The 13,373-nt window shown below is 43.6% G+C and overlaps 1 protein-coding gene across 2 annotated transcripts; it reads right to left on the bottom strand.

Annotated features, from left to right (window-relative positions):
- Positions 1-1,097: 1,097 nt before the first annotated feature.
- Positions 1,098-6,605, bottom strand: LOC125241905. Of its 2 annotated transcripts, none has more exons than XM_048150610.1 (2): positions 5,061-6,605; positions 1,098-2,670 (listed from the first exon to the last, which is right to left on the bottom strand). In XM_048150610.1, the coding sequence occupies exons 1-2, from the start codon at positions 5,088-5,090 to the stop codon at positions 1,261-1,263; spliced, it is 1,440 nt and encodes a 479-aa protein (XP_048006567.1). In that variant the 5' UTR covers positions 5,091-6,605; the 3' UTR covers positions 1,098-1,260. The 2 variants fall into 2 exon arrangements, with proteins under 2 accessions (XP_048006567.1, XP_048006568.1); XM_048150611.1 differs by having other exon boundaries at positions 6,114-6,605.
- Between the last annotated feature and the right edge of the window lie 6,768 nt (positions 6,606-13,373).

Below are 13,373 nucleotides of genomic sequence, written 5' to 3'. Positions count from 1 at the left end.
TTATGGACCTATATACTGGGGTACTGGGACTGGGGTTACTGGGGTGATAAGTGAACTATACATTTTTCTTTTCTGTACATAGTGTTCGTTTGTCTATCATGTTTTAATTAGTTTTCCTCTCAATTCGCTCAAAGGTTGACTGGAAGAGATCCCTTATAGGGATAAGTTCGCCTTTGTACACCATAACTATACTGTATTTCTATGTCCTAACTTGTCTTATGTACAATAAAGTGTTTACATACATACATACATATATTCTGGCGCATAGAGCCAATGTACTTCTAACAATCATTATCTTTAGGTTAAATAGCACACTCAACGAAGCATACCTCATCGGAAATAATTCGTGTATAAGCGAATTTTGGTATAATTGTAGGGAATGGTGTCTTAATCCACATACTCAAAGTACTCGGGGGTGGGGGTGGAGATAACGGGTGGAGGGGGGTGTAAAGGTCCCTTTTTTTAGTTTTTCGAGAATACCTCTTAAACTGTGCCACGTAGCAAAAATATTCTAAGACACAAGTAATCTTCAGAAAATTCTCTACAAAAAAAGTATGTACACTTTTTATCTGGGATCAATAGTTCATGAAATATGGAGAGGAAATGTAACTGGTCCATTTTTTCCATGTTTTACAATGTTTGCATTATTAAATAGAGTGTCCACCGGTTCTATATGGTTGGCGTGTTCAGTTGATACCTGTAGATCTCAACATTGTAGTGTAATAATGGAAAAAATGGATTAGTTACAATTGCCTCCCAGTCGAGATTTGCCCCGCTGTAGGTACCTTATTCGTAAAAGTGTAGAAACGCGGAAAAGTAACCCCTTAGTAGGTTCATTTTTCATACTTGTGCCAAAAACAATACGCTATTCCTATATGGATTAATACATTTTTGACTAAATCCATATTTGGAAGTTTTTCAAGCATTATTTAAGTTGGTCCTAATTTTTCGTTCCGTTCTCTGTAGACGATTGTCATATTGCCTAGCCCCCACCCTGTTTAGATTGTTTGTGTTAATGAAAAGCTACGATTTGTCATTTAAACTGAAAGCAATACCTAATTTAAGCAATCACTGATAATGATGTAAAAGGCGCTGGTTTAATTTAGGTAGTTTATTCACAGAAAATCAGAAGCAGAATGAATATAAAATCAAAAGTCAAAAGTAAAAAAGAACATAGGTATAAAAAACAATAAAATTCAAATATATAAAAAAGTAAATCCTTCCAAAAAGGTGCGTCGTCGACATTTCCCCCTTTTTTTATTAAAGAGGGAGCTTCACCAGCTTCCGCAGGGGCCGCCGCAAAGTGCCTCCCGCAGTGTGTACATCCGCAACTCTAATGACCCCGTCAGGACCAGGGAAGACTGCTGTTACGCGCCCACGGGGCCAGGAACCTCTGGGAGTATTGCCGTCCGCAATGAGCACCAGGTCACCAACTGCCATCTGTGGAACTTCACCTCGACCACGTCTGGGTGTTAAGGTCGGAAGGTATTCCTTTAGCCAACGGCGCCAAAAATACTCCGATAATCTGACGGCCTTACGCCAGCTAGATCGCGACAGTAAATCCGTTTCAGTTGATGTCGTTGGTATTGGACGTCCCGATGAAGAACCCAGCAGGAAGTGCATGGGCGTCAGGGACTCTTCGCTTTGAGGGTCCACGGAAACGTGAGTGAGCGGCCGAGAATTTACCAGGGCCTCCGCCTCAGCCAGCAGGGTTCTCAGCACCTCATCCGTTGGAGCTCGTTCGGTCAGGGTAACCTTGAGTGCTGCCTTCACGCTCTTCACCAGCCTTTCCCAGCTTCCACCCATGAAAGGTGCCGACGGCGGGATGAATCTCCAGTTGATCTTCTGCGTAGCAGCGAACTGTGGCGTAGCATCGTCATATAAACGTCGAAGTTCACGGCTAGCGCCGACGAATGCAGTCCCATTATCTGACCACAGCTCTGATGGGGTACCTCTTCGAGCGATGAATCGGCGGAGGCTCATAATAGCAGAGTCAGTTGACAAACTGTCCACCACTTCCAGGTGGACCGCACGAACTACGAGGCAGGTGTAAAGGGCGACGTATCTTTTTTCACGCCTTCGACCAACGGAGACTTGTACTGGGCCGAAGTAATCCAGCCCTGTAAATGAGAATGGCCGTTTGTGATGCCCAAGGCGAGCTTCTGGAAGATCTCCCGTCACGGGTTGAAACTGCTTAGCCCGGCGTATTCGGCAAAATAGACAGTTGTAGGCAATGTTGCGGACGGTACTTCTCAAGGACAGAAGGTGATAATCTTGTCGCATCTCGTTAACTACGGTCTCTGTGTTCCCGTGGGCAGCCTTGCGATGATGATGCTCGACAAGCAGGCGCACAGCTGGATCTTTGCCATCTAGCACAATGGGGTTTTTCATTTCGTCACGGACGCACGACGCTGCTCCTATACGGCCGGACAAACGCATAAGTCCGTCGTCTCCCATTGTCACCGAAAGCTTCGATAAACGGCTGGTGCGTGGCAAGAGCTGGGCGGGATGGCTATCTAGGCTGGCCATCTCCTCAGGAAATGTGTTCAACTGCGACTGGCGTAGAATGTGAACCTCTGCAAGACGTAGGTCTGCGGCGGTCAGTGCCGTGACAGAGTCGCGCACAGAGCGCGGGGTGGGGGTGGCAAACTGTTGCCATTGGTTGGACGGCTGAAACACAAAGGTACACACACCCCCCTCCAAGTGGACTAAATTGTTGACATTAAGACCCCTTCTAGATAAGCAATGGATTCTAAGTAATGTCAGGTACTTATGAGCTATGGCTGTTGTCCGTACCAGTTTCAACCAAGAACTGAATCGCTTAGGATCGGCCGAAACTGGCTGGCGCCTTTGAACGTCACTAATGAGGTGAACTAAATCAGGGCGCGCTGCACGTTTGCTCTCTTCTTCCATGCCTGGATACTCTGGGGAGCTGGGCTCACTGGGCCATTCTGAAGAGAGCAAAAATTCAGGACCCGATATCCAACGCGATTCTGAGGATAACGTCACTCGTTTCATGCGGGTAGCATCATCCGCAACGTTGAGTTGACTTGGCACCCATCGCCATTCATTAACGTCCGTTATCTCCATAATCTCAGCTACTCTATGTGAAACGAAAGGCTTAAATAAGCGCGCCTCGCTTCTGAGCCATCCTAAAACAGTCATGGAATCGCACCAAAATATACGATTTACGGGCTTCAATCTGTGTGCTTCGCAAATCGTAGAAGCGAGACGAGCTGCAATCAAAGCGCCTTGTAGCTCTAAACGATTTATAGAAATTTGCTTCAAAGGAGCTACCCGAACCTTACTACAAATAAGCGCTAGCTTCACATATCCGTTTTGTAAAATAAACCGCCAATATGCAACCGCAGCGTAAGCTGACTCGCTTGCGTCACAAAACAAATGAAGCTCGCACTTATCAATTGGACATTCGCTAAGGCAGTAACAGCGTGGGATCTGTAAACCAGAGATTGAAAACAAATCCTCAAACCAGAGTCTCCACGCTGCGCTGTCACTTTGCGATAACTCTTGATCCCAATCGATGCCCTGACGCCACGCATTTTGAAACATGATGCGACCCGTAATCACTACTGGTGCCAGAATACCGAGAGGGTCAAAAACCCGCATTACGTGTGCCAACACTTCTCGTTTGGTGAGCTTATTTGGCAACATACTTTCTCCCTTAATTCCAATATTAAACCCGATTGTATCGGAAACGGGTTGCCAAATAAGCCCAAGTGTCCGCACAGGTGTAGTGAGTCGACCAAGATCAACATCTACGTCATTGCTAGCTACAGGGACGTCAGCCAAGCTCTCTTTTGGCAGCAAACGTAGCGCAGAGGGATTGTTTGACGTCCAAGCACGCATCTCAAAGCCAGCATTTCTATGGATGTCGTTGATCTCGACGGCAAGTTTTGCGGCCTCGTCAACGTCATTTAAACTGATTATACAATCATCCATATAGTGATCAGCTATAATGGCTCGAGCTGCGTCTGGAAAACGCTCCTGCCATTCCACTGCGTTCTTGTTTTTAATAAAGATGGCAGTGAAAGGGCTGGAAGCGGCACCGAAAATCATCGATGACATACGATATGTCATGATGGGGTCTTTGGGCGAGTCGCGCCACAAAAACCTTTGTGCATCGCGATCCTCTGCTCGGATCTTCACCTGGGGAAACATTTCGCGGATGTCGCCAGTCAGGGCGACTTTCCCCTCTCTGAACCGGAGCAGGATTCCGAGCAGAGGCTGCAACAAATCGGGACCTTTCAGTAGGAGCGAATTTAGTGAAACACCGTGACTTTTAGCTGCAGCATCGTGTACGACTCTCAGCTTATTTGGTTTATTAGGATTAGTTACGCCGAAATGTGGTAACACCCAAACTGGCAACTTGGCGCTGGGCTCTGATGAACACAGTTCAGCGTAACCTTTCCGCAACATGTCGTGAATATTTTCTCGATAACGAGCGGCATACTGAAAGTCACGGGCCATTTTCTTTTCGAGACTAAGAAACCTAGACAAGGCTAGCTTGCTACTGTCAGGCACAGATAAATTGTCCGACTTCCAAAGTAAACCGACTTCAAAATGTCCGTTTGGCAGGCGATGCGCGGTACGGTCTAGAATTTGGACAGCGCGTTCGTCATCGGTGCTGCGTGCTTCTCGTTTCGAAATGCCAATTGAGTCTAAATTATACTGCTCCCGAATCAATTGCTCTAAAACAGCACGATCGCTGACATCTGCGACAGCGGGCTCGCTGACAAGTGCGTGATTGACAGATTCGACTGAAGCGGTTTTGCTGCAACCGAAGGCAAATAAGACCCACCCTAATTCGGTTTTGATAGCGACCGGTTCTGTCTTAGTACCCTCGCGTATAGCCCTAGGAATGCTAAGATACCAATGATCGAGACCGACAATGATCGATGGTTGTATGTTGCCATAACAGAACTCATCCGCGATATCTGAGAGATAAGGATATTTAAGCACGCTAGACCTATAGGGAGTTTGAGACGCGAGACCTAAACCCTTCATCGCGCGCGCTTTACTGATAATGTGCGTATCCTTACCATGGCGGCCTTTAATTTCGAAGTCGACATATTGCACAGACGTATCCTTACCTAACCCGCCTACACAGTCTAGCCTCATGTGCCTCTGAGGCCCAATGGCACCTATTTTCGCGGCGATATCTTGTTCTATGAACGAACCCGTAGCCCCGTCGTCTAACATAGCGTACGTATTCACGGAACCTAACGGACCGGACACTGTTACGGCTACGATCTTCAATAACGGACGAGGAGGCACCGTCTGAGCTGAAGACCCCGCGGCAACTGAAGTCGATGCATGAGTCAGGATCTCCTTTGAGTCGACATCGTATGATGTAGACTCGCTAGTGACAGGAGATGCTGCGGCGTGGGCGGCAGGGGCTCGCGGTACGGCGCTAGAAGTTCCCGCTGCCGGCTCCTCATCTTCCACTTCAATATGCGCGGCTGCAGAACGCTCGTAATTCGGATTGTGCAATAACTCGTGGTGACGGAACGTGCATCCGTCAATGTCACAAGACTTCTTCGCCTTACAAAAATTAAACCTATGCCAACCTACTTTGAGACATCGATGGCAGACTTTTTTCTTTTTAATCAAAGTCCATCTGTCATCGATTGACATTGATTTGAAGTCGTCACATTGAATTAAATCATGCGGTTTTTCACATACGACGCATGATTTTATTTTAGTTGCAGTCGCCGATGAATTCAATTTAGCGTTATTCCGCGATGTTGAATTTGAATTTACAGATTGATTTTCAGCGGCAACGTGCACATTATCTCTGGCCCGCCTACTATCCACAGTTTGTGGCGCAGTAGTCGGCTCAGCAGGGAGTAAGCCGAAGCGAGACTGCAGGTCGACTTCGTTGGCTAGAAAATCAGCGAGATTTTCTAGCTTTGACAAACCTGTAGCCTCATACCGAACGGCGTAATCTAGCCATTTAGCTCGCAACAGTGGTGATATTTTTGAAATCAAAGCTTGAAATAATTCAGGCGAGGCTAAATATTCTGTGTGATGTAACAAACGTATAATTTCGACACAGTTGCGAACTTTACTGGCAAACACAGCTAGATCCTTACCTTCTGCACCCACGCGCGGCAATGCCCGCACCGCAGCCACCTCGTGCGCCACCACGATCTCTGGGCGCCCGAAGCGCGCGTCGAGCGCGCGCAGCACGACGTTAGGGTCGCGCGCCGACACTAGCAGCGCGGCGACTGCCTCGCGCGCGGCGCCCGTCAGCGCCGTGTTCAATCGTGCGAGGTTATTCGCAGCTGTGTAAGAGCCTTGGGTATTTTCGAAGGCTTTCTTCAGGCTAAGATAATCTATATGATTTTTTCCATCAAAGCGCGGTAAGGGAACACGGTTAATTGCGTGACTGATGCCTTTATTAACACTTTCGACTAAAACGCCTAAACTTTGAACCAACTGCGGAACTTCGCTCTCTGGTCGCTGGAAGGGAGCCGCTGTCATCGCGGCACCGTAGTCGCGGTGCTCAGGAGGGGCCGCTGGCGTTGCGGCACCGCCACAGTAGCGGCGCTCGGAGAGAGCCGCTGGCATCGCGACCTCATGGTCGCAGCGCTCGAGAGTTGCCGCTTCTAACGCGGCACCACAGTTGCGGCGCACAGTCGCGGTCCGCGCAGGGGACGCGATATGTGCGCAAGGGGTTTTAGGTTCCACATTCCTGAAAAAATCATTATTTAATATTTCTTCGCGATGGAAGGCAGCTGATTTACTCAGCCATTGCTCTACCTTTTGGCTGCTCCTAGAGCTGTGATGACTAGCGTCAGCCTCGATGGTGGCGATCTCCGCTTTCAATTCGAGATCAGCGGTTACTCGTTGTAGATCAGCCAGCCGGCGGGCGTCTAGCTCGGCAGCTTGGCGTTCAGCGGCCTCGTACTCGCGGCGGCGTTCAGCGGCCTCGTGCTCGCGGCGGCGGCGTATTTGTTCCGCCTCTAGCTCAGCGAGACGACGCGCATGCTGCGCCTCGGCCGCTAACTTTCTAGCTACTACTACCGTGGACGAAGATCTTGATGTCACACTCGCGGGTTGGGATTGTGAAGGCGCCGGGGGTGCGGTTGTCGAATCGACAAGAGGAGGCGTGGGGGCATACGACGGCCCGGCCTCACTCTCCGCAATGGTCTTACCTTGTTGAGTATCTTTCCTTTTACCCATACCTTTGCAGGATCTTGTAATCACCATAACTGATCACTCCGAAGCACGAATTTACGATTCTACTTACGATAGATTATTTCACTACCTAAACAATTTACGGCTCAGATAGGCCAAATAATGATAATGATGTAAAAGGCGCTGGTTTAATTTAGGTAGTTTATTCACAGAAAATCAGAAGCAGAATGAATATAAAATCAAAAGTCAAAAGTAAAAAAGAACATAGGTATAAAAAACAATAAAATTCAAATATATAAAAAGTGTTTCTTATCTTATCGTAAATCCTTCCAAAAAGGTGCGTCGTCGACATAAGGGAGCTCACAGATAATCAGACCGCCGGACGGGATGTCAGAAGGAAAAACGCTGGTGGCCTAGGAATGAGAGCATGCGACTTTCAATCCTGGTTCTTACCAATGAGTTTCTCCAAACTCACTTCTGAAATGTCATTTGATATTTACCACTTGCTTTTCGGAGAAGGATAACATCGTGAGGAAACAGGACTAATTCCAATAAGGTTTAGTTACCTTTCGGGTTGGAAGGTCATATGGCAGTCGCTTTCTAAAAACTAGAGTCTACGCTTATTTATTTTATTTATCGTATGGCATATATCGTTTCTCTACTTTTAAATGTTTAAAAATTCAGACTGCAGATATTCGATTGCAGTCGTCGACAGGGTCTTAAGATCTGCCAATTCTCCGCTAAATTTGGTGATGGGACACTCAAAGACAATGTGGTGTACTGTCTGATCCGGGTCGCCATGCACGTTGGCATTCCGATGACTCGCGCCACCCCCATTTACACCCCCACGCTAAATTGTAGAGGTAGGATTAGTTTGTCAACGCGGACCCCAGGCTCCAATGAGTCGTGGCGAATGCCGTGATAACGCAAGGATGATGATGAAAGAAGTAAAAAGTGTCAACAAATATGTTTACATTTATTTCGGACCTACCGCCGATACATCTGATCAGCACCAGACAAGCCAGTCCAACGAGTGATCATACTACACTCCAGATCATAATTCCTCACTTCGCCCAATTGTAACTCTATAACATTTACTTTATCCGGACAAGTCGTATTATCGAACACCAAGTCTTCGTCATAATAATCCAGAGGATCAAATTGATATTCCGTCTCTCTTCTTCTACCTGCCTTATCATTCGCTGTGTCTTCTTCTACAGTATTCAAATTTACCTTATCTGTATCATTTGCAGCTTTAACATCTTCTACTGGTGTAGTAGTATCGGCATTTGCGTTAGTTTCTGTACTTGTTTCCATCTTATTAGTAGCCTTTTCTATATTTGCATTAGTTTCTGTAGTTTCTATTTTATTGTTAGATTCTGGTTTATCTTTTTCTGTATCTTCTTTCTTAAGACAGTTGGCTATTTTGATTTCTTCGTCGTTAGCAGGTACGTATTCGGGGTTACCATCGTGGTTTCTGATACTCTTTTTGACCGCTTCTATTTTTGCTGGATCCACGTTAGCTAAACAATGTTCAATGTTTTCATCAACAAAATGATGACTTTTTAATGTTGAAACTTTGAAGTCTTTCATGTCGAATTGGGCTGGTCCTTTTAAGTCCTTTTTCTCTTCGATATTTTTATTATTCTCTTTTAAATTTGGATCATTTATTTGGTTGACTGTATCTGTTATTTTAGCTTTATTTATATTATCTGAATCAGTTGTCATTTCTTCATTTGTTACACGTATGAAAAAGCATATCACAAAATAAAGGTACTTGGGTAAATCCATGCTAAAGCGAGAAACTAATACGTTCGAATTTGATTAAGAGTATAACAATATTTGATTAGATTTTAATTAATATACATACTACAAATGTTATTGTTACAGTTGGCCAAGCTTAAGACTAACATTCAAGCAGCAGGTACAGTCGAGATGTTTATAGATTTAGAATAGGTACTTTCCTACTAGTCAAATCAGCTTCTTTTTAAGAACTGTCAAAACGATTTAATAATATGGAATTACTACGAAAAACTGAGTAGTGACGTCACGGTCAATTCATTTACTTTATATATCTTTCTCTTTGACTTATTAAATAGAAATTATATTTAAACATAACTACAGTCCATATTTTTCTTCTAATTATGTGGTGCTTTATTTCGTGCACTGCATAAAATATTTTATGTTAAGTATAGGAAACTAGCCTATTGGGAAAACTTATGTGTGAAGGAAAGATATAATGTCAATCGTTAAAATCAGTAGACTATTGCAGTTATTTCTTCAAGTTATTCTTACTGAAGTATGTAACAAATCAAAATATTTTATTAAATATTTTTTGATTTGTTTTTTTTTTTAAGTAGTAACACTACTTTAACCTCGTAACGCCCACCATACAAAATTTTTGCTAAGGAATTTTGATTCTAGTTGTACTTAAAATTGAGTTGAGTTGCATTTGTTCGAAAAATTTTAGAAACAAAAGAAATTATACTTTATTTGTTTACATGAAAGTTAAAATTCCATTGAAACCAAATGTACATCTGATTGTACATTGGGCGGCAAGAGGATAAATATATTATAAACTGAAATAGATACCATATACTAAAGAAAAAGCGATTTAGCTCAATGGTGGCGAAGCCCGGAATCGAACCCGGGTCTCCAGCTATCGCGGCTGACGTGCTAAACCGTTACACCACCTCGACCGCCGAGGTACCCGTCGAAATTTCTCTAGTGTATGGTATCTTTGAAGGTTAGAGAGTTATTGTCAAAGTAAAATGTGTAATCACAGTGCATAGACTGCCATCTCTCGGCACGAGCTTAAAACTTTTGAACCTCAGTTTTGACAATTTAGCCCATATTGTTAGGTTGATATTTATTTATTAATTAATTAATTTATTTATTTATTTATATGTTAAAATGTCAAATATTAATATCAGCGCCATCTAGCCGAGCGTTCCCTAAAGGTGTAACGCCATCTAGGCCACCGTACCTTTTTCTCTTAGGGCTTTGAGGTACGTTTTTTTCTTCCACTTTATCCGTCTATACGGAGTTACATATGTCTTTGCCAACTCTAAGGGCGAGGAATTTGTGCTTGACCAAGCACGTAAGCCGCGAGGCCCGCGATAGCTGGAGACCCGTGTTCGATTCCCGACTTCGCCACCAGTGGGCTTGATCGCTTTTTCTTTAGCGTATGGTATCTATTTGTCCCGGGTTCGAATCCCGGTAAGGGTATTTATTTGTTTTTTTTTTTTTAATTTATTTCTAATAACACTATAAAGATGCTTACTGCTACAATTTCGCCAAACCAAAGTTTAACGTGTGTGTGTGATGAGCACAGATATTTGTTCCTGACTCATGGATGTTTTCCATGTATATTATAAGTGTTTGTATATTATATATATCGTTGTCTGAGTACCTGCAACACAAGCTATCTTGAGCTTACCGTGGGGCTCAGTCAATCTGTGTAAGAATGTCCTATAATATATTTTTTTAGTTTATTCTTACTGGTTAGTATGACAGGAACAGATGCGTTTCATTAGTTACGGATTTCTAACGACTGGCATATTTTCTACGCAACCAGGCAGGTAAGCATGGTCGCGAAATAACCGATATAACGGCAGGCCATCCTTTTTGCACTATTTGTAAGATTTTAGATTTGAGTTTGTTGATAGAGACGAACCGATGCAATTATGTTTATGGAACTAGTGTGCTACGTATAACACTTTAAGTTCTCGCGTTTTGTACACATTTTTGTCTTCCGCGACCACGGCTAGTGCAACCTGGCCGAAACGTTGGGTAAAAGGTAACAAAGAGGATCGAGTATTATACAGAGTTACTGTCAAAGTAAAATGTGTAATCACAGTGCATAGACTGCCATCTGTCGACGAAGGCTTAAAACTTTTGAACCACAGTTTTGACAATTTAGCCCGTATTCTTAACTTGATACGTGTTAAAATGTCAAATATTAGCGCCATCTAGCCGAGCGTTACCCAAAGGTGTAACGCCATCTAGGCCACCGTACCTTTTTAACCCCCGACGCAAAAACGACGGGGTGTTATAAGTTTGACGTTTCTGTCTGTCTGTCTGTTTGTCTGTCTGTCTGTGTGTGTGTCTGTCTGTGGCACCGTAGCTCCCGAACTGGTGAACCGATTTCGATTTTTTTTTTGTTTGAAAGCTGAGTTAGTCAGGAGTGTTCTTAGCCATGTTTCATGAAAATCGGTCCACTATGTCGCGGTCGGGGGTTTTTTCAAAATTTTAATTTTGTTGTTATTTTATATGGTTCTGAAGTGCTTTTTTTCTTAGACTTTATCTGTCTATATATACGGAGTTACAGATGCCTTGGAAGGTAACAATGTTATTTTATCGCGTTCGACCCGTGTCACCCGTGTGTGTCATAAATAAAAAAACACAAAATTAAAATTTTGAAAAAAACCCCGACCGCGTCATAGTGGACCGATTTTCATGAAACATGGCTAAGAACACTCCCGACTAACTCAGCTTTCAAACAAAAAAAACTAAATCGTAATCGGTTCACCCGTTCGGGAGCTACGGTGACACAGACAGACACACACACACACAGACAGACAGACAAACAGACAGACATACAGACAGACAGACACGTCAAACTTATAACACCCCGTCGTTTTTGCGTCGGGGGTTAAAAAGGTACGGTGTCCTAGATGGCGTTACACCTTTGGGTAACGCTCGGCTAGATGGCGCTAATATTTGATATTTTAACACGTATCAAGTTAAGAATATGGGCTAAATTGTCAAAACTGTGGTTCAAAATTTTTAAGCCTTCGTCGACAGATGGCAGTCTACGCACTGTGATTACACACACACACAAAGACAGACAGACACGTAAAACTTATAACACCCCGTCGTTTTTGCGTCGGGGGTTAAAAATAGTGTGCTACGTTCGCATAGTGCACTGTAGTCAGTTTTCGTTACATACGAATTCTCTTCGCTCGTAGCGCGTAGTACGTTCTGGCACTGAAAACGAATATTGTTAAGCTGCCTTACTATTAGCGCCATCTCTTATTCATTTTCAATAAACACAAAACAAGCTTCGTAGCGAGAACATTACAGCGGGCTTCACTTTTCCTAAACAGCGCCATCTCCAGGAAGTTTTCCAAACTAGTGGAAACTCTACTTCGCTTGTTCGCCCGCTGCCACGCAACGATTCCTTTCTGCATACAGGTAAACTTTTTGTTCAATTATCTATATATAGAGGGCGTTGTAAGTCCATTCAGAATATTTCAAATTTTGTTGTCTTTTAGTCTATTTAGTATTTTTAACCCCCGACGCAAAAACGATGGGGTGTTATAAGTTTGACGTGTAAATAAATAAATAAATAAAATAAATATTATAGGACATTATTACACAGATTGACTGAGGCCCACGGTAAGCTCAAGAAGGCTTGTGTTGTGGGTACTCGGACAACGATATATATAATATACTAGCTTTTACCCGCGGCTTCGCCCGCGTAATAAAAGTATTCATTAAGATTTTCATTTGGATCCGTAGGGACCGTAGGTTTCTCTGTAGGTATATTTATCTGCGATTATTTCGATTGCACATAATACTTTTGCTTGCAATGATTGTAGAAATATTACACATCGACCACAGCGTAGGTAATTCTATATACGCTGGGGAAACCTTTATAAACATCCCACATAGCCCGTATTTCGACACTATGATCGGTAGGTAAAAAGTACTTTTTTCTATTACCCCTTACAATTTTTTACATTTTGCTTATACTTATCTCAAACGTAATCTTCAAGCAAGCAAACAACGATCGTCCTAGAGCACATTGATTGTAAGAGACCGCCGACCGATTATCCGTATCCCGCTAACGATGCCCATATTATCCGTATCCGTATCTGTATCGCTATCGCTATCCCTATCGCTATCCCTATCGCTTTCCCTATCGCTATCCCTATCGCTATCCCTATCCCTTATCAAGATGTTTAATGATATAACACTTTAAGTTCTCGCGCTTTGTACACATATTTAAAGTCACATACAGGTCGAACGCGATTAATTAACATTATTTTTACCTTTTTTCCCAACGTTTCGGCCAGGTTGCACTGGACGTGGTCGCGGAAGACTGACGTCCCAGCAAAATGTCACCGGAGATGTAAACAACACAAAACTACCCGATATTAATTTATATAAATGTTCGGGGTAGACAAATAAATATAATCTACCCGCTT

Source organism: Leguminivora glycinivorella, chromosome Z (assembly GCF_023078275.1).
Source record: "Leguminivora glycinivorella isolate SPB_JAAS2020 chromosome Z, LegGlyc_1.1, whole genome shotgun sequence".
Classification (NCBI taxonomy): Eukaryota; Metazoa; Arthropoda; class Insecta; order Lepidoptera; family Tortricidae; genus Leguminivora; species Leguminivora glycinivorella.
Note: the sequence above shows the minus strand (reverse complement) of the source record. Positions and strands in the feature narration are given on the sequence as shown.

Bases quoted from the DNA above. Each gene is read 5' to 3' on its own strand.
- LOC125241905 (XM_048150610.1), bottom strand. From the start codon at position 5,090: ATGTCGACTTCGAAATTAAAGGCCGCCATG. The intron at 2,671-5,060 runs GTAAGGATACGC...TTTGTGTTTCAG, and splicing joins CGAAATTAAAGGCCGCCATG to CCGTCCAACCAATGGCAACA.